Source organism: Taudactylus pleione, unplaced genomic scaffold (assembly GCF_031769625.1).
Source record: "Taudactylus pleione unplaced genomic scaffold, aTauple2 ptg000386l, whole genome shotgun sequence".
Classification (NCBI taxonomy): Eukaryota; Metazoa; Chordata; class Amphibia; order Anura; family Myobatrachidae; genus Taudactylus; species Taudactylus pleione.
The window spans coordinates 2,261,590-2,285,000 of record NW_028284787.1 but is presented as its reverse complement, the minus strand read 5'-3'; the positions used below and the strand labels follow the sequence as shown (position 1 = coordinate 2,285,000).

The 23,411-nt window shown below is 38.6% G+C and overlaps 1 protein-coding gene across 1 annotated transcript in view; it reads left to right on the top strand.

Moving 5' to 3' along the window:
• VWC2 (von Willebrand factor C domain containing 2) overlaps positions 1-23,411 on the top strand; it is a 582,935-nt gene that overhangs the window by 26,444 nt on the left and 533,080 nt on the right. Inside the window, exon 2 of the mRNA XM_088445627.1 lies at positions 9,970-10,660. Coding sequence (XP_088301753.1) covers positions 10,037-10,660 — 624 coding nt within the window. The 5' untranslated portion in view covers positions 9,970-10,036. The remainder of the gene's footprint in view (positions 1-9,969; positions 10,661-23,411) is intronic.

Sequence of the window (23,411 nt, the reverse complement as noted above, 5' to 3'; positions counted from 1 at the left end):
GATATGCTCCAACAGAGCCCTGATTTCAACATCATGTAATCCCAGAAAGACTCAATGAAGAGACAGAAGAATTTGAGCAAGCCTACATCCACAGAAGATATGTGGTTAGTTCTCCATAATGTTTAGAACAATCTCCCTGCCAAGTTCCTTCAAAAAATGTGTGCAAATGTACCTAGAAGAATTGATGCTGTTTTGAAGGCAAAGGGTGGTCACACCAAATATTGATTTGGGTACTTGTGTACTTTACAGACTCATTTCAGAGAGAACCCAAGTGTTGTACACTCATTATTATTACTGATGAGGGGTGTGTTTTCCTTCTTTCTTTTTGTACACACAGGCCATTGCCAACCTGTTTAATCAGAATATATCTGAAGCAAATTATTCTATTTTTCATATAATAACTATCAGGTTATAAGTAACATAAATATATGAACTTCGCAAAGTGTTAACCAGAATTATATACCTTTTAAATAATTTGGATAATTTCCTTTCATAAAGATAACGATGCACACAAAATGTTATAAGTACAATGTTTTTATATTATTCAAATCAATCTTCATAAAATCAATGCTTGTTAAAATACAATATAGACGATACAAAGATGAGAGAGAGAGAGAGAGAGAGAGAAAGAGAAATGGTTGCTGAGTGAGAATGTGTGTGTGTCGCGGTTGTTAGGGCTCATATCCTATTGTTCAAACCACATGGTCTCTGAACACAAACTCCATTTTGACAACTCACATTGAAGACTCCCATAATGCCATAGTTAATTAAATATGCAAGCTGAATATCATATGCCAACACATCAGGCAAACACTGCACCATTTAATATTCCAACATGTACAACACAAGCTGATTCCAATATACAACAATACCATCCTACAACAGACCTCATCCAGTACCCACTAGACTGTGGGGAGGGGGAAGGGCCAAAGCGCATGCTCTTCCTTTGTTTGCAAGCCTCATGATCCCTAGGCAAACTGCATTTTGAAAACTCAAATTGAAGACTCTCATAATACACTCCATTTTGAAAGTAAGAAAACTTGCATAATGTTGTAACTTCTGTAAATCATATATCCATTAATGATCATAGTTATAATATCTATAACAACCTATTTGTACTATACAACACCAAAACTGGGTAGAATTATAACTATTATCACAAGACTAGTAATTCACAACTTCCATTGAATCAAGCACATGATTCAATGGGGAAACATGGAGCACATGGAATTTCCTTTGTTCACACCACACGGAGGTAGCCATCTTTAAATCCCCAAAATATGATAATATATAACTTCTCAATACTATCACAATATGGCTAGCAATCCACAACTCCAATGGAACCACAATCTCTAGCTGAATTTAACCTGAATTACGGGTTCCTTCATCACCAGCTGATATCAAACAATTATATATCTACAGATTGCAATATTTTACCCAATTTCCATCTTAATCTTAACTACACAATGTTACAGTCAGACCACAAGAATACAACACACATTAAACCTATCTTTCTCAGACTATGCTATTGTTCAAGCACATGGTGGATCGTATGAATGAACTACAGTCTCCATTAAACACATGTGAATAGACAAAGATTACACCATATCATCCACTATCTACATTACAGAGTCACCCATATAGCTTGCTGTTAGTAATTCACTTCACTATTGAATATTAACTCAGCCTTTTCCGAAACTAATCAAACGTGTTACACATATAGTCTACTACAGATTGATTACTACATAAATCACTACAAACTATCTATATAAGCTATAAACAGATTAATACAAACTTGTTACAAATACCCATATATGCTATCTAATGTACAGTTTACTTAGCCATTATGAGTAGATATCTCCAGGTGTATTTAGTTCCATCTTGGCAGTCTTCTGGGGAGAAGTCTGCTGTCCTTCATATCTCTCTGCAAGTGTGTGTCTGCCTGTCTCTGTGTCTGGTGTGAGCTTGCAAGCATGTGTCCACAGTGTAAATGCTATCCTGCTCTCCCTTACCTGTGAAGTGTGGTCAGAAAGGGAATATCCTATTGGTCAACTGGAACTACTGTTCATTTTAAACTTGGGCTATTGTTCTAAGCTTTCCTGTGTGAGGCTAGCTATCTGTGAACTGTGGCTATATGTAAACAACTGCTAATTAGCTTGTATTGTGAGTCTCTACCCATCTATGGGTATGTTAAACCATCTGGCCAGACTAGTTCTGGGATCTGACTCTCTCTGGAATATATGAATGACACATATATATTTGATTCTAATTGTATAAGGAATTATTATTATTGATTTTAATATACACACTGTAACATTTCCCCCTGTTGTGAGTTCAATGACATCTGACAGTTGAACTGACATAAGCTTGTGTATTATCACTATTTTAGTGTATGTGTATGTTCATTGATCGTACAGGTGGTGAGAAGAGAGAGAATTCAGTTTGGAGAGAATCATAACAATGTAATTTACACAGTTCAAAATAAAAGGTAATGAAAGGGCGGAGAAGTAATGGTCCTCTCCTGCTTCACATATGTAGATGGAAAAAACCTTGTTTGAGTGTATGTAAGGATAAAAAATCTTTCATATGTGAACCAAACCCTTTCCTAAGTTTTATTAACATTTGGGATCAAAAGCCTATAGTTGTCATCTTCGCCACATGGGATGAGGGCGCACTTCTGGAGTGTTGTCATCTTGGACATCTGCTTTGGATGATCCATATCCTGATCCTTCCGATCTGTTCCATCTGATCATCTTCCATTCGATCATCTTAGGGTTTGTGTAGTCATCTGTCAGGAATATCGTCTGTCTGCAGCTGGGCCTTGTCAGCAGATAAATAAGAAATTGAGAGATCAGTACTTTTGAATGTCTCCATCTTTCCTACCAAATCTGATGTCTTCCATCCAATCTGTCTGCAGTCTTCAGATATCCTGTTGTTGACTTGATTTGCCTACATGGACGAAAAACAGATTATCTGTGCGTTAGCGGTCCCTCCCCACCCACTGTGATAATTTAGAATTTTGTCTGCTCCATATTGTAGTTTTCAAAAATCGCATATCATTAACATTGACGAGTGTTACAGACTCAACTTTACTTAGTTTTCTCCACTAGGTGGCATTCAAGATCCTACAATGCCTTTTGTTTTTCTAATTTTCTATGAAAATCTCCAAAAAAATATCCCTAATCTGGGAAATTCTAAATTTCCAACCTTCAAATACCCATATAACACCCCCCCTTTTCTCCTGACAATAATCTGTGTATTAATTGTTGAGGAGAATTAGGGAAGTCTTGGGCCATTTGATCTACTTTAACATGCATTCAGGTGTTCCGAGAAAATAGAAAGAAATGTTAGTTTACATAATACAGACATGTCAATATGTAAATAATTCCTATCTATTCCAAACATACAAACTGTTAATAGTATACCCAATTCATTTAGTAAGAACAGAAAATCATTCTGTGGAATCTGTTTAAATATAAGACCATTTTAAAACAACCTTAAATGTATTTTTTTCATTAAAAACCCTTAGTAATTCCAGGCATTACCACCTGTGCTGGGAAATGGATGTGTATTTCCCCTTCTACTATGTCTCCTCCTAGGACCTGTGAGTGTCCCTACTGGCCACTAGAGGTAAAACATCAAAATTACAGGTGTTTTGGGGGAAAAAAACTTACATTCCGCTGAGTTACTGTCACTGCAACAATTTGAAACAGTATGATCATATGCATATTTTTATGATCTATGTCAATCCCCCTGTTCTGGTGAATGAAACCTCCACCATTGGGTTATCCATAATACCTACACCACAATTTAACTAGATTTTACAGGGATTTATAAACACAAAAATATCACGTTTGTGCATGTTACTATAAATCACTTGGGCTCTATAAACACTATTCCTTATGACCTATTGCCACTTACAACAGTTCAAATGGCATTTACCACATAAGTCACTTCATGAGAAATACACAGTATTTTCAACTATTAATATTTCCAAGATCCTACAAAAAAGACCTTGTCCACCCATCTTCCAATTCCTATGAATTTGGTCACGGGTTGCAATACTTATTAACACTAGGGGATTTTTGAATCCTTTACTCCAATATATATATTTATACCATTATACTTTACCTGTATACACCTGGGATTTAAAATTAGCAGGATTTTATACCACCTGTCTGTTTTTAACCCATATTATACCATATACAGTCTTAAGAACAATTGCATATACCATAAACATTGCTATAAGCATAAAGGTTAAATCCATTATCACCTGTAATCAGTATCATAAAGACGTCTCCTTATTTACTGCAGTAACGACCAATCTAGATTTCCTTATTTCTGCTTTTCATGTGATATCCCTACTTCTAAGGAACATCCCTTGTCTAACGTTCTGAGTATTACGCATATCACATTGTTCATCAATATCTATAATATAATGTATATCGCTGTCTAAAAATCATATTTCCTGCAGTCATATACCTAAAGGAAAACAATTATTTAAACATCCTAACATATGTGGCATCTTAAATGAAATGATCCATTTTTACCTTTATTAAAGACTTCGCCAACCTGCGATTCAGTCTTGTTAAACTCCATTCTGCTTATCAGTATATATATAGAACGATTATTATAGGACTCATTGCAAACCTGCTATATGATCCAATTAATCATACCCTGCTTAGCAATACATCACCTGATTCTAAGCTTCACACCGGTGTCACCTATATATATGTTACAGAATTGAATACATGGGTTAAACACATACCTCCCTTTGCGAGATCCTTAATCTATTTACAGAAATCCATATCAATCTGAGCCATGACTAGTATACAGGGTCAGACTGGGCCATAGGGGTACAGAAAACCTCCGGTGATCCCCATTGTTCTAGTCTGACACTGCTGGTGTCTTACTTTTTTTTTGTCCGTATTGGTGGAAATGAAGTCCTCAATCCTTACAAGATTGGAGAATTTATCTTACAGATCTGAGATCACCCAGCGAGAGTAGCTAATTCATGCCATTCACAGGTGCTCAGTGCGCGCTTCTCTGCTCAAAATTCTTACCGTGTCGCCAAAATGCAGTACCCACTCAGACAACTATTAAAGACATGCTTCTGTAGGAAGTAACGGTTAGAATTAAAACAACAGAATGACTTACTTAAAACAAAATTACTTTACCGCTATTATGGGTCACGTCAAAAATATCCATGACATCTCAGATATTCATAAGCATATCTCTCTGAACCTTGCTAACCTTTCCATACAGTTTTCTTGCATATCCTGTCCTATACCACCAGACCCCAGACACCGGGTCGTCTTCGCTTATGCTCTATGCATGTATAGCGATCAAAGCTTCATGTGAGCTAAACATGCAAGCTTTCACAGGGCTACTAACCGCCCTAATATTCCTTGACAAAACACATCAAGTCCTGATTATCTTAAACAATGTATTATGCATATTACGCAAACCTTCAAATCATAACTGTAAGATTATATGTGGTTTACATGCGATCTAATACACAGATAATGCAGTATAGCACACCACATGTTATAACTTACTCAGAAGTAAATTTCTTAACCTGAAAAATCTATAAACTGTTGTATTGCAAGGATTTTTCAGAAGTACATGCAAACTCTACACAGGTGAGTACATACAAACTGCACACATATGAACGAGTTCATGTGTATAGCACAAATTTCTCAAAACTTCTGTATTGCAGCTATGTGTGTGTTCAGTAATGCCATATTACACAGATCCATGTTTTCCGAGATTGTGTGTAAACCCCCCCTTTTGTTCACAATCAGACATTGAGAACAACAGAAGGTAATGATTGCAAATCATAATTCACATTGGTACTGAATTCTAGCTCCTGTATAAATCATGATTATTCTATCAAACATAAAATTTGCCAATTGTAATGTTTGTGACATTATCAGAACACACAACATTGGAACAATCCTGCAATACATTGCAGTACAATAGGTAAAACAATTTTACCATCACTAAGATGAATTTCCAATTTACGTTCATTTGCTTCAAATATATAAAAAAAATTGTGTTTTCTGCGATTAATTATGAATTCTCCAGTACTTTAAAACATGCACTGTACCTGTGCCAATGTGTAATGTGTGAACTTAATGCACAAGTTTCACTGCAGATATGCTGCATGGTGCAGAAACAGAACTAAATGAAGTGATATACTGTGAATGTATGTGTGAGAAGTGTACATGCATGTGTGTGTGGGGGAGATATATGATATTCTGTATGTATATTTTAATGGATATAAATGTTTTGCTGCACTTCCGGCAGATTAATATCTATAAATAAATTATGGATTGCAATCTATCAGGGAAAAAAATTATTTGTGTATATATTTGCATGTGAGAGTTGTGTGCTTTTGTGTTGCTATGAATGGGAGATGGTGGAGCCTCATGGTAATGCAGCCATGATGTTGTAAAGAGATCTATTGTACCAAGTGTGAGTGTGTTTATTTTTTTGTAGTGTGTTATTGCAGATATGATATATGCAGCACAGAAAGGGTTAATACAAGTTACCTTGAATATCCAGGAGTCACCATTGCTTAGAGCCTGCTGTTCACTGTGACTTGCAGTCCTGCAAAAATGCTTGTTGGAAAGAGAAACTGTTACATATCTTGTGCAACCATTCAAAAATGAAAACAAACATACTGTGAGAATTATAATGAAATCAGGCATCGCTGGATTGCCATTCTACAAGTGGCATCCTGTGTACAAACAAAAAAAAAAACTAAGCTAACACAAAAAAATGTGGGTACTCTCTGCCTTTTTTAATTGTGGGAATTAAAATTGTCGCTAATGATGATTTCCACAATTTTAAAAGCAGACCGGTTCGGGCGCCAATGATGAGGGGTGTGTTTTCCTTCTTTCTTTTTGTACACACAGGCCATTGCCAGCCTGTTTAATCCCAATATATCTGAAGCAAATTATTCTATTTTTCATATAATAACTATCAGGTTATAAGTAACATAAATATATGAACTTCGCAAAGTGTTAACCAGAATTATATACCTTTTAAATCATTTGGATAATTTCCTTTCATAAAGATAACGATGCACACAAAATGTTATAAGTACAATGTTTTTATATTCTTCAAATCAATCTTTATAAAATCAATGCTTGTTAAAATACAATATATATAGATGATACAAAGATGAGAGAGAGAGAGAGAGAGAGAGAGAGAGAAATGGTTGCTGAGTGAGAATGTGTGTGTGTCGGGGTTGTTAGGGCTCATATCCTATTGTTCAAACCGCATGGTCTCTGAACACAAACTCCATTTTGAAAACTCACATTGAAGACTCCCATAATGCCATAGTTAATTAAATATGCAAGCTGAATATCATATGCCAACACATCAGGCAAACACTGCACCATTTAATATTCCAACATGTACAACACAAGCTGATTCCAATATACAACAATACCATCCTACAACAGACCTCATCCAGTACCCACTAGACTGTGGGGAGGGGGAAGGGCCAAAGCACATAATCTTCCTTTGTTTGCAAGCCTCATGATCCCTAGGCAAACTGCATTTTGAAATCTCACATTGAAGACACTCATAATACACTCCATTTTGAAAGTAAGAAAACTTGCATAATGTTGTAACTTCTGTAAATCATATATCCGTTAATGATCATAATTATAATATCTATAACAACCTATTTGTACTATACAACACCAAAACTGGGTAGAATTATAACTATTATCACAAGACTAGTAATTCACAACTTCCATTGAATCAAGCACATGATTCAATGGGGAAACATGGAGCACATGGAATTTCCTTTGTTCACACCACACGGAGGTAGCCATCTTTAAATCCCCAAACTATGATAATATATAACTTCACAATACTATCACAATATGGCTAGCAATCCACAACTCCAATGGAACCACAATCACTAGCTGAATTCAACCTGAATTACGGGTTCCTTCATCACCAGCTGATATCAAACAATTAAATATCTACAGATTGCAATATTTTACCCAATTTCCATCTTAATCTTAACTACACAATGTTACAGTCAGACCACAAGAATACAACACACATTAAACCTATCTTTCTCAGACTATGCTATTGTTCAAGCACATGGTGGATCGTATGAATGACCTACAGTCTCCATTAAACACATGTGCATAGACAAAGACTACACTATATCATCCAATGTATCTACAGTACAGAGTCACCCATATAGCTTGCTGTTAGTAATTCACTTCACTATTGAATGTTAACTCAGCCTTTTCCGAAATTACAAATCAAACGTGTTACACATATAGTCTACTACAGATTGATTATTACATAAATCACTACAAACTATCTATATAAGTTATAAACAGATTAATACAAACTTGTTACAAATACCCATATATGCTATCTAATGTACAGCCATTATGAGTAGATATATCCAGGTGTATTTAGTTCCATCTTGGCAGTCTTCTGGGGAAAAGTCTTCTGTCCTTCGTATCTCTCTGCAAGTGTGTGTCTGCCTGTCTCTGTGTCTGGTGTGAGCTTGCAAGCATGTGTCCACAGTGTAAATGCTATCCTGATCTCCCTTACCTGTGAGGTGTGGTCAGAAAGGGAATATCCTATTGGTCAACTGGAACTACTGTTCATTTTAAACTTGGGCTATTGTTTTAAGCTTTCCTGTGTGAGGCTAGCTATCTGTGAACTGTGGCTATATGTAAACAACTGCTAATTAGCTTGTATTGTGAGTCTCTTCCCATCTATGGGTATGTTAAACCATCTGGCCAGACTAGTTCTGGGATCTGACTCTCTCTGGAATATATGAATGACACATATATATTTGATTCTAATTGTATAAGGAATTATTATTATTGATTTTAATATACACACTGTAACAATTACCAATCATGGTAATGTCTAAATCCCCTTCATGTCGAAGACCCTGACATCATCAGCCAGTGTCCAGCATCATTCCCAGTGTCCAACGTCATTCCCTACCATCCAAGTGGGCATAGAGGGAGAATATAACCTTGTGGCGAGCCACCGAGCCCTAAGCATGGCGAGCGCAATGAGCCCATGAGGGGACAACTTACTTCTTTTGGTGGGAACATCTTTCGGTACTTGTGTATATAAAGTACACAAGAACCATTTAAAACATTAATATGGTTCTCTCCGCAATGATTCCGTAAAGTACACAAGTACCTTGATTTGATTTAGATTTCTCCTCTGTTTATTCACTTTGCATTTTGTTAATTGATAAAAGTAAACTATTTACACTTCTATTTTGGAGAGCATTCTTACTTTGTAGCATATTTTCCACACCTGCCTACATTTTTTGCACAGTACTGAACATCCATAATGCATTAGATTAGATTCATGTACTATAGCACTGAAGAGAATTACATTTAGCATTTCAGGTCTATAAGAGACTTTAAGGTTTCCTGCAACCAATACTCTATAGAAAGATCACTAAAAGGCATACTGGTCATGTTTTGGATTTATTGGCTTTTATCCCAGTAGATAAAAAGGAGCCATTTTCTTTTAGTTATGTGGCATGACCAGACATATTTCATGTCATAGTTGGAAGGAACAATACTAAGATCTACAGTGCATGAGTTGGAGGACCTAGACTAGTGTTATCTGGAACATTTTTTTCAAGTAGACAAACTTCAGATCACTACACTTGACCATTTATAAGTAAGAATATAGTAGCCAATACAATATAGTATATATCATCTTGTAATGCAAAAATCTTTAGATAACAGACATATTTAGTTGCTTTACAGACTTATGTGGTATTCCAAACCAAAAGGCACGTTGACATGCAAAAGGACATTGCTAGGGGGATTGTAATAGGTAGTAATATGGTTATGCTAAAGTTCCAGTATTGAATTATTTATTGCAAGTAATGTAATGCAGAAGTACAACTAAAATAAACAAAGTGTAATATTCTTATTCTTCACATAGAGACTTCAAATTGGAGCCTATATTGAAAATTGAATGAAGGAACCCAGACCTGGTGATGCAGTAGGAAATGCCCAGCTCCACTGTAATGGCAATTGGAGCTCTCTCCAGCTCTCTTCTTGTGACTTGTTGCCTGATGGTTGCCCTATGCAACCCAACTATACGCGTCCAAAATCTCACACAGACACAACATCAAGAGCATTTGAAAGACAGTCAAGAAAAGAGGGAGCATGCAGCTAATTACAGTCAAGCTAACAAAACTATTTTAAACAAAGAATTTTTGACTAGACAAAAACAAACTCTGAGTAATCAAACTCTGAGCAGTAAATCAGGGACTGTAACACAAATACAATCAGATGTTATACAAGATCAGCCGATAGAGGAAATATCTATTCCAGATCCTGTTACCACGCCAGAAGCTTCAGAGGAATATGCTTATCCAGATTATCGTGGAAAAGGTTGTGTGGATGAGAGTGGATTTGTTTATGCTATTGGAGAAAAGTTTACACCTGGTCCCTCAGCTTGCCCATGCCGCTGCACAGAAGAGGGGCCCCTTTGCATTCAACCAGAGTGCCCTAGGCTGCACCCACGCTGTATTCAAGTTGATAACAGTCAGTGCTGCCCACAGTGTAAAGAAAGAAAAAATTACTGTGAATTTCGAGGAAAAACATACCAATCTTTGGAAGAATTTATGGTAAGTCACTTTTTTATTTATTAAAGAGTAGTTTTAAATTTAAATAACAAAACAAAAAGTCATACTGCAGCTATGTGCCTAGTTAAAAAACAAGTGTATAACATGGTAATAATTAATGAGTAATAAAATATTGCATATTCAGAAGATATTATCTTTTACTGTATTACTTCTGTTGATCCTTGTTATTTTTTAAGGTGTTAAAGTATCCTTGTATAAAGACTGACCGGAAGCCAACATTAACATTTAATTAATATATTAATAATTAATAATATATTAATAATATGCTGTTGTGATTGCATTCAGTGCTGCTTACTAATGATCTTTGTTAATGTTCTACATTAAAGCAAGATCACTTTTGACTTAAATTTCAAGTCAAGATAAACTATGTTACACATTAAAAGGGCATTGAATGCACAATTTGTGTCAAAAGCTGCAATTTTGTTTATGTGCAAAGCCAGAATTATAGCAAGCTCCACCAGTAGCAATTTACAACCAGCTTCATTGGTGTTTTCGCATTCAGCAAGTCTCTTTTTACACTTATCTTTGATTACATACAAATAAAGGCTTTTCAGACATATATACATCTGTTTTATAGTCTGCATGTGGTCGCAATTGCTCTCCTACTGTATACGGCCTACGTTAGAATACCCACTACCATCCCTGTCCTGCCTCTCCATGCTGGCATAGGGGCCAGAATCACACAAGTCTGGATATATACATGTCAGGACTGAAACTAGGGTTTTTGTTACCTGGGGCAAGACTGTAATTTGGCACCCCCCTCATAATTCCCCCATAGTAATGCCCCCTCCAGCAGTGCCCCTATAGTAATGCCCCCTGAGGTAAAGCTCCTGTAGTAATGTCCCCATAGTAATATCCCTGTAGAGCCCATAATGCAATGCCCCCATAGTAATGCCACTGTAGTGCCTTTATGGTAATGCCCCTGTAGTGCCCATTTAGTAATGCCCCTGTAGTGCCCATATGCCCCTGCAGTACCCATATAGTAATGCCCCCTAGTAATGTCCCTGTAGTGCCCATATAGTAATGCCCCCTACTAATGCCCATGTAGTGCCCATATAGTAATGCCCCTTAGTAATGCCCCAGTAGTGCCCATATAGTAATGCCCCTGCAGTGCCACTTCCCAAAAAAATAAAAAAACAATACTTACCTTAAACCCCGCTCCTGCTCCTCGGAACTATGGGAGAGACGCCATGATGTCTCTCCCATTGTGCCCATGGGGAGAGCCAGAAGCTGCAGTTCAGGAGAGAACTCAAGCTTCTGGCTACCGCGGTGCTGCAGGGAAGGAGCCAGGTGCACGCTGGTAATAACATCTCAGCAGGTATCCGGCTTGAAGCCTCCCTGCGGTGCCAGGATGGAGGACACTGGCGCCAGGTGCAGCCGCGCACCCACTGCACGTGCACCTCCAGCTCCTCCCTATTTGCGGCCCTGTACATGTGGCTATTTGCAGTGCTGGATTTCCCAGGGGGAACACAGCAGTCCCCCTGCATCAGAACGTTCTAGTGCCTCAATTCAGCCACTGCTATTTGGACACAAAACCAGTGGCGTCACAAGCGTGGTGGGGGGGTACGGACCACACCAGGGTGTTACCCACCGAGGGGTGACACCAAAGTGCTGAATCTTCCTCAGTGACAGGAGCCGGGTGCTGCACTGTAGCATTATGTGCAGTACTCGGCTATTGACACAGTGAGGGAGCTGGCACTGCACACAAAGTGGCCCCTGGGGGCAGTCCACACCTCTGGTACCCCCGGAGTGACTAAAACAGGGGTTTGGCATGTGAGGCCATGCCCCCTTTTTGTCAGCGCATGGATTAGGTGCGCAAACTACAACCCTGCCCGCGTGTTACCATGCAGAGGGACGCCACTGCACAGAACAAATAATGCATCCCCCATGATGCATCAGAGTCTCAGGAGTGGGTGTACGTGCAGTCCACGAATATTATGTTCATTTTGGGGAGAGTCTGGGAGCATTCACATTTGCAATGTGAGAGCCTGGTTCTTAGCCCTCGGAATGCAAAAAAAATACACATGTAGCTGGAAGGGGCAGAGTCTCGTAAGGGGGTGGGGAGCATCAAATCCCCCAAAATATTGTGCCTAGTGGCAGCCTGACCCCTAAATCCACCCCTGCCATTCGTCTGGGCATACGCAAATAATACATAATACTCTTTTTTAAAATAGAGAAACAAAAAAAATTTAAACACTTTTTAAAATTGTCCAAAAAAATAAGCAATAATGTGAGTTGTAAAATATGAGTTGCTAGGGAGTACAGAGATAACAGTACATTCTCTGTTACTACTTGTGATTACATAAATGTATGCCCACTCCCTGCTTTCTGATGTGCCTCCATCAGAGCAGTAAATAGACTTTTCAGTGCCCTGTGCCAGAATGAGCATTTTTCAAACAGGGACATAAGACATACACCCAAAAAAGGGCCATGGCCTCAAGGGGAAGAGTCAGGGAAGAGATAGTAGGCCAGGAGATGCTAGGGATAAAAGAAGAAGAGGAAGCTACAAGTGAGAATGATAATAAACAGAAAATTGACAGGCCCCAACAGCGCCCCCTGCCCTGCGGTGCCCTGTGCCATGGCATTGGTTGCACCACCCTAGTTATGGCCCTGGCCTCCATGCAAGCACACACAGGATTGTAGCACCAGAAAAGGAAGTTCAACTTTTGGATCACCCTCTTAATTAGTTACAATACTTTTCTTTGAAAATACATGTTGGAGCACCATTCATGTTTTAAACAAGTCTTCAGTAACTAGGGTGGAATCAGGACTGTCACATTGGTATATTTTATTTGCTATTTTATTGTTATCTGTGTATCTGCAAATGTGATTTCCCATATAATTTATGCTTAAATTATGCAAAAAGTATCCCATCAAAAATATAGGTCAAACCTCAATCTCCTCCATCTTAAAGGATGTACAAATACCAAGCAATTTTGTAACAAATTGGGTGACAAATTCTGCAACAAACCAATGAACAAAAATGTGCCCTAAATAGACAGGGGCGCAGAGTGGGTAGGAACGGGTAGTAATTACCCAGGCCAGGGCTTGCTGGAGGGGCCCGGCGGAGGTCCAATGCCACTCCCCCTCCCTCTTTCCTATCAGCAGCCCAGCACACGCTGCTGTGGGCTGGGCTGCAGCGGGAGACTACTCGCTGCTGTTGAGCTGCAGCAGTAGCAGCAGTCTTCTCTGCCTGTGGGGGAGAGACGAAAAGTCTGGCGTCTAAAACCTATGGTGCTAATCCATAAAATATAGAATTGGTAAGAAGGCAGATATTCAATGAATAAATCAACAAGACGAGCAAGTAAATAGATAAATAAGATAAATAAGGTAAAACTGATTACATTAATCTCTTAAGTGTCAATTGTCATCAAACTCCAAATACATGAGAAGAGAGAGACAGGAACATAGCGTAATCCTGCATATAAAAAGTGATCATTTATTCGGTCCACATTTGACCATACATAAACATATATCAGCAGATATTATTATTGTGATGATTAATCACAAGAATAATCGCCAGAAATAATATTTTGTTAACTATGAAGTCCATTAATTGAACTGTGTGTGTCTAGAAGGGCTGAGATATTACCCTTCCTCTTTTGAAGTTAGACATTCAAGGAAGAGGGGTTGATAATGATCTATGTCCTGTGATTTGAAGAGTGATACATAACTGTGTATCCTTTTTTTATGACCGCTGAGGTCAGTGTCCTGGATCGAAAGCCCTAAAACCAAACTTATGTTAATTTAGTGTTACTTTTAAAGATTTTTGTTATGTTATAGGAGCTGAGATAAGAATTGTTTACTTTGACAAGTTGGGTAAAATTGTGTCAGCTGAAGAGCAGAATGTGTACAAGTCACAAAATTTATTAACAGCTTTCATTGGGAGAGTTAATCAAAAAGGTGGGGGCTAGGAGGGCCCCTGTGCAGATAAGAGTGCAACTCTCCCCAGCCAGCTTGTTCACTCCTTGGGGTTCAGACGGAAGTTCTGGGAGTGCATCAGGATATTCCTGTGGGTGAGATCACCCACCCCATCAGTAGTGCTAAGAACTTTAGTGTAAGTGTCTTAGGGACTCTGAATTATTTCTCTCTTTTATTTTTTAAGAAAATATTTGCATTATAATCTGTTTGTCATTTTATTAATATTTTTGTAACTAAGCCTTGAAAATATTTTTTTGGATTAAACACATTTCATCTTGCATATTCTCTGTGATTCTTATTGAACTTTCGTGCCTGTATAGGCTCATGCTACATATTTGTGTGTAATTTGAATGTGATTTATTATTCATCTGTTGGGAGATCGCAGACCTCCAGAGAACAGTCTGTGTGGTGGCAGAAGAACTGTGTATTTTGGTAAATGACCGCAGTGCGCTGTCATCACAACCATAATCCAGATTGCTGTATCTGCTAGTCAGCCCGTGTTCTTGACAATTATAGAACATATAATTAGCATATAAATGCATAAAATAAGGCAGCAAATACAGGCCTATGAGCCTGCTTACCAGATGGTGGTAAAATTTCAGCGTTGGTATGCACTGTATAAGATCCGGATTTTGAACTTGTTTCAGACCCACTCGCTAAGGCGCGATCGCTCGCTCTGAGCAATTTTCGCCCATCTGCGCATACATATAATTCGCAGTGTGCATGGTCAAGCCATTCGTTGAGATCTGATTTTGGTAGCTCGTAAGCCACTATCAGGTCACTGTTTTGAGTGACAGATAGTGCCATTTGTGGGTATTAACAGGGGAAGGTGCTTGGGAACGGGGGAGTGGATGTGCGAATGCAGGTGTGTCAGGCTGCCAAAATGCAGCTTAAAGGGCGTGCATAATTAGCAAAGTAGCATCATTGTACATGTCACCTGCATGTATTTCAGCCAGTGCTGATCGCTGTGCTTGCAGCAGGCTAAGGCAACCCCAAGGGCTGTGAGCAGCTCCGATGGCTCACGATGGTCCCAATTAAACCTACATTTCCCGGAGATGACGTTTGTTGTGAGTGGCAAGGGGTCATCTTCAGACATTTGCGAGTGCACTTTGCTGTAGCTCGCTAAAACATAGTGGGCATCCTTACGCGACGCAGTGCGAGCGCTTAATTTAAATATCCGGCCGCTTTTTGCCAGCGAGCGATTGCATCTTGCTAGCGGGTCTGAATGAGCTCCATTGTCCACAGTGTCTCACACACAGTGTCCGCAGCAGGTGTAGGATCCTTATTTGCAGCTACAGTCTGCGGTCCTTAACACTGATCATCCCCCCCCTGTTTTTTGCACGGGGCTGAGGGGCTCACAGCTCCCTCCTCCCCAGCATGCATTGCCACACCACATTTTTTTCTAAGTGGTTGTGGCCATGCCTCCCAAGATTAGGCCACACCCATTCCCTCAGGCCCAGGCAGGCTCTTTATGGCCCTGTAAATAGGCAATCTCTGACTCTTGATTCTGGTTTAAATATTTTATTCTGCAATGCAGTATTTTCTTACTGAATATGGGTATATTTGGCTCCCAGCAAGATGTGCCACAATCTTCCAACTCCTATGATAAGGAGAGAAATTTGGCACTCTAGAAGTCATACAAGAGAACTGCTAAAAATTAGGTGCACACTGTCATAACACAAGCACAAAACATAACATGTGCTATGTTGAGTTTGCACGCTTGTAAATTAAGAAAGTTGTAATCAATTGCTGCTTTATTTTCCAACTGTCACAAATGAAATTTTTTTTTCCTGTTTTGCACTCTAAATTTCGGGAATTGAAACCTTCAAAAACAGACTCAAGACTCACCTTTTTACCTTGGTTAAATTCACATTCTGATGGAGACAACTGATTATATCTTTTCCACCTCCACTTCCTCTCCATTAATGAAAGGGTTTTATTGGCACAAATAAGTTATGGATGGTATGGGGAAAAGCTAAAGGGTATGTATATTTACTAAAGTGCGAGTTTTTAGAAATGGAGATGTTGCCCATAGCAACCAATCAGATTCTACTTAACATTTATCTAGCACCTTCTAGAAGGCAGTAGCTATGGGCAACATCTACACTTCTAAAAACCTGCTCTTTAGTAAATATACCCCTAATAGTATGATGACTTTTGGGACATTGGCCATGCACTTGGGTATTAATATTAATATTTATGACCTCTGCTTAATTCACTTCCTAGTAGGTTCAGCCATCCTTATCGAGTTATGATTCACCAGTCTCGAATTTGCATGTTGTCTTATAATGACATGTCTGAATTGTAGTCTATGAAGGGAAATACTGTATTCTCATGTATCAACTGTCTGTGTGAGATTTCCATATTCCAATCTCCTACCATGTCTCTCCCCTTCTCTTTCTTTTATGCTTGGATGTTTTCATTATTGAAAAATAATTAAAAAATAATTAAAAACATCAGTGAGGGAGGCGGTATTGTGAGTGGGAGGACCAATCACAAGCAGAGGAAGGGAGCAGTGGTAATAAGGCTTTAACATAAATTAAGAGCAGAATCACATCAGATACGTATCTATTTGCACATCTTCAGCTTTACAGATACTTACCTGATGAGAAGATGGTAGGCAGAAGAAGCATTGATATTATACATCAAAAACCATTTACCACAAACCATATCAAAAGCCCAAACAATAATATGTCATTGGGCAGAGCTGAGGCAGCATAATACAGAGCATTAATTTCAAACTGACAAGCACTTGAATTGTTTGTCTCAAAGAATGGCGACCCATCTGCAGATATGAGATGCTAATATTTGTTTCATATTTGCCTACTTTTTTATCTCCACTACGGGAGAAGCCTGGAGAGGAAATGCAGCTGTTTACATCGGGGGGCAGGACCGGTCTTTCACGTAATCATGACACAATTGCATCATTATAGCCCCGCTCCCTCACTATGGATCGCTATGGTATTCTCTCCCCATCCTGCCCACTTCACTAGGGATGTGGGAGATCTGTCCACGCTTCCTGGGGTGCGGGGGAATGCCCAAAAAATGAGGTGCCTCCTGCACCTTCCGGGAGATCAGGTAAGTATGATTTGTTTAAGTAAAGATAGTTGCACAATTTTTCAAATAATTTTAAAGTTTACAAGGATCTTGTGCTGGTGTTTATGCCAAAGTAATAAATACAGTACCAGCACCAGAATGATTCAGGTTAATTTTATGTGTGATTTAAATTAGCCATTGTTTTTAGACTACGTAAACAAAATAATTTAGTGTTGTTATCACTCAGGAACACTGACATTAAATAATAGTACATATAATTTACCAGTTCTTAGATTATAAACAACAATTTAGTACTATTATCCAGGTTAGAATAATTACCGGATGTAATCACAATATTATCTGAAGCACCATGCTTGTAATGGAATCATGCAGTAGCTACGCAATCCTTTATTGGCAGTGCTGGATGAACAAATGAACCATCAGACATCATTCCAGTAGACATGTGAGCTGTCCTTCCATCCTACTGTATAATGTGAGCTATCAATCCATCCTATTAGCAGCCAGCAACAGTTTATATACAGTGAAAGAGAGTGATAGTACTGTAGGTGCTCAATTGTAGTTACCTTAGTAGTAAAACAAATTATAATATTAAATCTTTAAGTAGTCAATGAAGTGTTAACAAAGAATGGGACAACACTTTGTATTTATGTAAAATTCTATTTATTCACAGAATACATTACTTTGTTGTATAGGGACATAAAATACAAGAAATATAATTAAATTAATTATATTATTAAAATTAAATGATTCTGAAACAGGGTAAGAAAATACAGCTTTATTCAATAAATGTCAGTATTCAAGATTCAAAATAACTTCAAAATAACAATGCCCTGATTACTTTTTATCTGATTGATATAGCAAATGATTCAAATTCTGATTGTGAAACCATGGGGGATCAGATTAAGGCAGATTCAATGGTAATATGTTCTGTCAAAAAAAATATATATACAGTGTAGGCCAGAATAGTACTTGGATGGGAGACCTCCTCGCAATACCTGGTGCTGTAAGATGGCAACATCCATGGTTGCGCCTGAGTTGACACTTTCATCTTCCCCATTTCCAGACCCTTTAACTCCGGTCACCCATTCCTGTGTGTACTCTTTTCGTATCTGTCTTCTTTCCTTTTACCTCAGCCATCTGTTCTTGCGGTGACACTGTACCACCGTTGGTTCATGTCCACATTGAGGTTTTACATGTCTATCCACTGTATTACTACTTATTACACAGGTTTTGCTGGTACATATACATATATAGACACCTCAATTGGTTATTTTGTTGGCGGGCCTTCGGTACATTATGATCACACTATTAATATCTTTTTAGCATTACTACCTGAGATTTATTCGATACTGGCCTCTGTGTATTCATTCAGCCATGTTTAATTTATTCATTCCATTTTTTCAGTCACAGCCGGTCTGCAGCACAGCCTCACTTTTCTTTGTTTCCCTTCTACATCTGCATCATTTGTTGCATATCTGTCCTTTTCTTCACTGCTTATTATATATATTTTTTCATCACTTGTCATTTGGGGCTCAGATGTTAATCACTCTGCTGTTTTTATGTTCACATTGCCTTACCTGCCTGTGTATTCGTGTATTGTATGTGTTGATCATGTTACATCATTTTATTTGCATTTAGTTTCTCACATGTTTAACATGACACCACATTTTATGCCATGTTCACCACTCCGGCAGCATAGCTTATGGAGTGTGTGCATATTATGAGTCACGTTCAGCATGGCTGCTTCAGAGCCGGGTTGCCATGGCAGATCAGTGTGGCAATGACACTCTTGGCAGCCACGTCATGACATGTGTGCCGGTCCCGCACTTGTGACGTCATTCACATGGCAGGCGGCACTGGGCAGGTTGCACGCTGACACTATGGGATGTCACTGGGTATATAGGTATGTACTGTATCACTTTGTTGTTCTTGATAAAAGTCGCTTTGACTGAAACATTGAACGCTGACCCCCTGGAGTCGTGAGTCTTTTTTCTGTGAGTGCCGCTGTTTTTTCCTAATTGCATACTTGTTTTTATAACCATTAGAGTGCACCCAGGCGAGTATTAATTTTATTGTGGAGTGCCGGCGCTACTGCATTGTGTGTGTGTGTGTGTGTGTATATATATAAATTATGACATTTTTTCATACAATGATTTGGAATAAAGCTTAATGATAAGATGACGTAAAGATATGACAGATTTACAGTTAGAAAAAAAGTGAGGACAACAGACTCATTTTATCATTTTTCTCTGTTTTTCCTATATATGTATGGCTGTCAGCATAACATTATCAAATTAATTAGTTGCAGACTATAATTATTTTATTTTTACATACAGTACATGGAGGCTGATGCAGAGTTGGTTGCAAAATGGATGTAAATTATTTTTTAAAAAGCACATAAAATAGCATATTTCCACCCATATGTAGTGCTCAAGAAGCTAGTTTGTGACAGTAGCACATAGCACATATCACAGCCACAGGGGCATATTGAGAGGAGGCGGACGGTGTTCACTCCCCTCCTCTATCCCCAGCTGGCGTCAGCTAACTGACAGCAGCAGTTGACTCCGGGCATTAGAGTGTGTCTGACGTCTACTTCACATGCGCAGTTCACCGGGAAAATGGCACAGCAGCCATTTTCACAGTGATTTCCTACTGTGCATCTTCAAAACGCTGGGATAATGGCAGCGACGGCCATTTTCCAGCCATTTTCAGTGGCGCTACTCTGTGGGACATCAGAGAGGTAAGTATGAAAAAGAAAAGTATGGGTGCAGGGTGTGCAGTGCAGGCCCCCCAGGACTCAGTATAAATACGCCCCTTCACAGACAATTTTTACTTGCATAACATTTAGTTTGTGTACAGCAAAAACATTTGCTTTTAGGTACCATAAATAAAATTGAGGAACTGCTTTTAGGTACCAATTAAGATATAAAACCTAATATAGCAGAAACACCTCTTTGATTTGCTTGCTGTCTAAACTCACAAAACATAATATACAGTATGCCCAAGTGGAGATGAAAGCAGCATTTTCTGTCCGTGGAGTGTTTGCACAGAGACAATCTCAAGCAGCTCGCCAGTGCTGGAGACTGTCGTCATCATAGGGCAGGACCAGATTAACAATGGGGTAGATGGAGCTCCGGCTCCAGGCCTCCACATAACAATAGGCCTATCATCAGCATGATGGTAAGCTACCTAGCTGGTCTCAAAGTCAGCCATAAATTATAAGTATTAAAATAGTTTTCCTAGTTTTCTCACAAAATTCTGCATTTTATTCTATTTTTATGTTTTTAGGAAAGAGTGGGTCTGAGTGTATAGAGGGTATACACTCCCATGTGGCTCTGGACACACCCATATAACACTGGTTGCAGCTCTCCCCTTCTCAGTATAGACCCTTTATTATTGTCAGCACCAGGCCCAAGTGTCTCTTAATCTGGCCCTGTCATAGGGTTGTTCTACCATGGTGCATCCAAGGATGGTTCCACAGGAACCCTAGCTTTGTATGAGTCATGGTTAAACAACCCAGTGATTACCCAGTGATTACACAGACCAACACTCCCTAAATCACCATTAGGCTGCAGCACACCTCCAGGCTATGACATGCTAAGGTCATACAATCTTCATACCTATTTGCAAGCAACTATCATTATATCATTATACAGAATTTTTTTACCAGACTGCATGTGGTCACAATTGTGCAATTGCTTGGCCTACTGTATATTAGAGCATCCCTTTTCCAACCCATTCTGCCCATACAAACACAGGCATGTATAACTGGTAGAGTTATGTATCTCTGCATGGACACATTTGTGTACCCTTACTGTTTTGTGCATGCAAAGTCAGAATTCATGCAAGAAACAACTCATCAACTGTCAAGGAACTAACTCTGCATTAGCCCCATGAGATATATGACATGGTGAAGTAAGGGACCATGGAGTTCTATGGGTGTTGAAGGGCAAAGAGCAATATCAACAAATCCTAAAATGGAGAAATGTGTCATCAATATTGTTGTATCAAATGAAGCATAAGTAACATCTGTAGCTAAATTCATTTAGATTTGCTAAACGATATATATTAACCAAGAAAATACAACCAGAATACTGCTCTGCTTTTGTAATCTTCCTTTGTAGAGTTAAGTTATGTTTGCATTCAATTTATTCTTATATGATAGAAAGTACAAAATGGTGGAAAATAACTTCATTGTTTTTCCAGTGTTTTCATATTTTTTATTCAGCTGTATTTCTCATATACTAAAATATTGTGAAAATGGTCATAGTGTGGCATTCTGTATAACTTATTAAATTAACACAGGCTCTATTCCCACATACAATTTAACTGGTATGCTAAGAAAAGTCTTTCATTGACAAAACGTGTACTAAAACATAAGATACGAGGGTTCTTCAAAAAGTAATGCCTAAATGCTCACAACTCAAATTTTATTATAGATACAGATTTGAAAATTTGCAGTAAAATACTTTGAGGACAGATGGTGATTTTTTTGAGTAGTCATTCTGTTTCTAAGACTTCAAACATTTTCTCCACCTCTCAACCCAAGCTGTGAATCCACTTTGGAGAAATTCCAGTGGTTGGTGTTTGACCCAGGAATGTATGGCGTTTTTAACAACCTCTATGTCTTCAAAGTGTTGACCATGGAGACAGTATTTGTGAGGGCCAAACAGATGAAAGTCAGAAAAGGCCAAATCAGGACTGTAAGGTGGATGTAGCATTATTGCCCACCCCATTTTGGCAATGGCCACAGATGTTGCCATTGAAGTGTGAGGTCTGGCATTGTCGTGGTGTAAGATGACATTTGACAGTCGAATTGTTGACATTTTTTTGCAGATGGCTTCTTTCAGCTTCTTAAGTGTAATAATGTATCAATCACTGTTGATTGTTTGGTTTTGTTCCAAGTAATCAATGAGAATAACACCTCGGCAATCCGAGAAGAATGTGGCCATGACTTTGTTTATGGATTGCTGTGATTTAAACTTTTTTGGCCTAGGTGAACTTGGGTGTTTCCATTGTTTTGATTGGGCCTTTGTTTCTGGGTCATAAAGGAATACCCAGGTCTCATCTCCTGTAATGACATTTTCAAAAAATGTCTCAGGGTTGGCTTCAAAGTTGGTCAAAAGGTCATTGCACACTTCCACCCTCTGGGCCTTATGATCCCTGGTTAATTGCTTTGGAACCCATTTAGCACACACTTTATGATATCCCAAATCATTGATTAGTGTTTCTACAGTGTCATGGCTACATTCAAGTTCATCACTGATATCTCTGATGGTCACACAATGGTCTTTCTGAATAATGGCATCGACTTTGTGTCGGTTCTCTGCTGTCACTGCAGTTGATAGTCTGCCACCACGAGGTTTGTCGCACACGGACGATTCTCCCAATTGAAAATGCTTCATCCACCTTCTAACAGTACTATAGTCAATTGTATGCTCACCATACACTTTTTTCAGTCTTCTGTGGATTTCTGTAGCGCTGCAGCCTTCTTTTTCCAGAATTCAATGATGGCTCTTTGTTTCATATTGGATTCCATGGTATTTCTTGGACTACCTAAACAAAACTACATATATAGTTAGCAGACATATTAAATTACAAACTGACAAAGTTTCAAATAAATGTTGCATATTATTTCAGAGTTATGAGCATTTAGGCATTACTGTTTGGACAACCCTTGTAACTATGAAAATTAATATTTATACACTCCCCAATACTGGTGAATCTATAATGCTTGAAAGTTGTGTGGTGCACG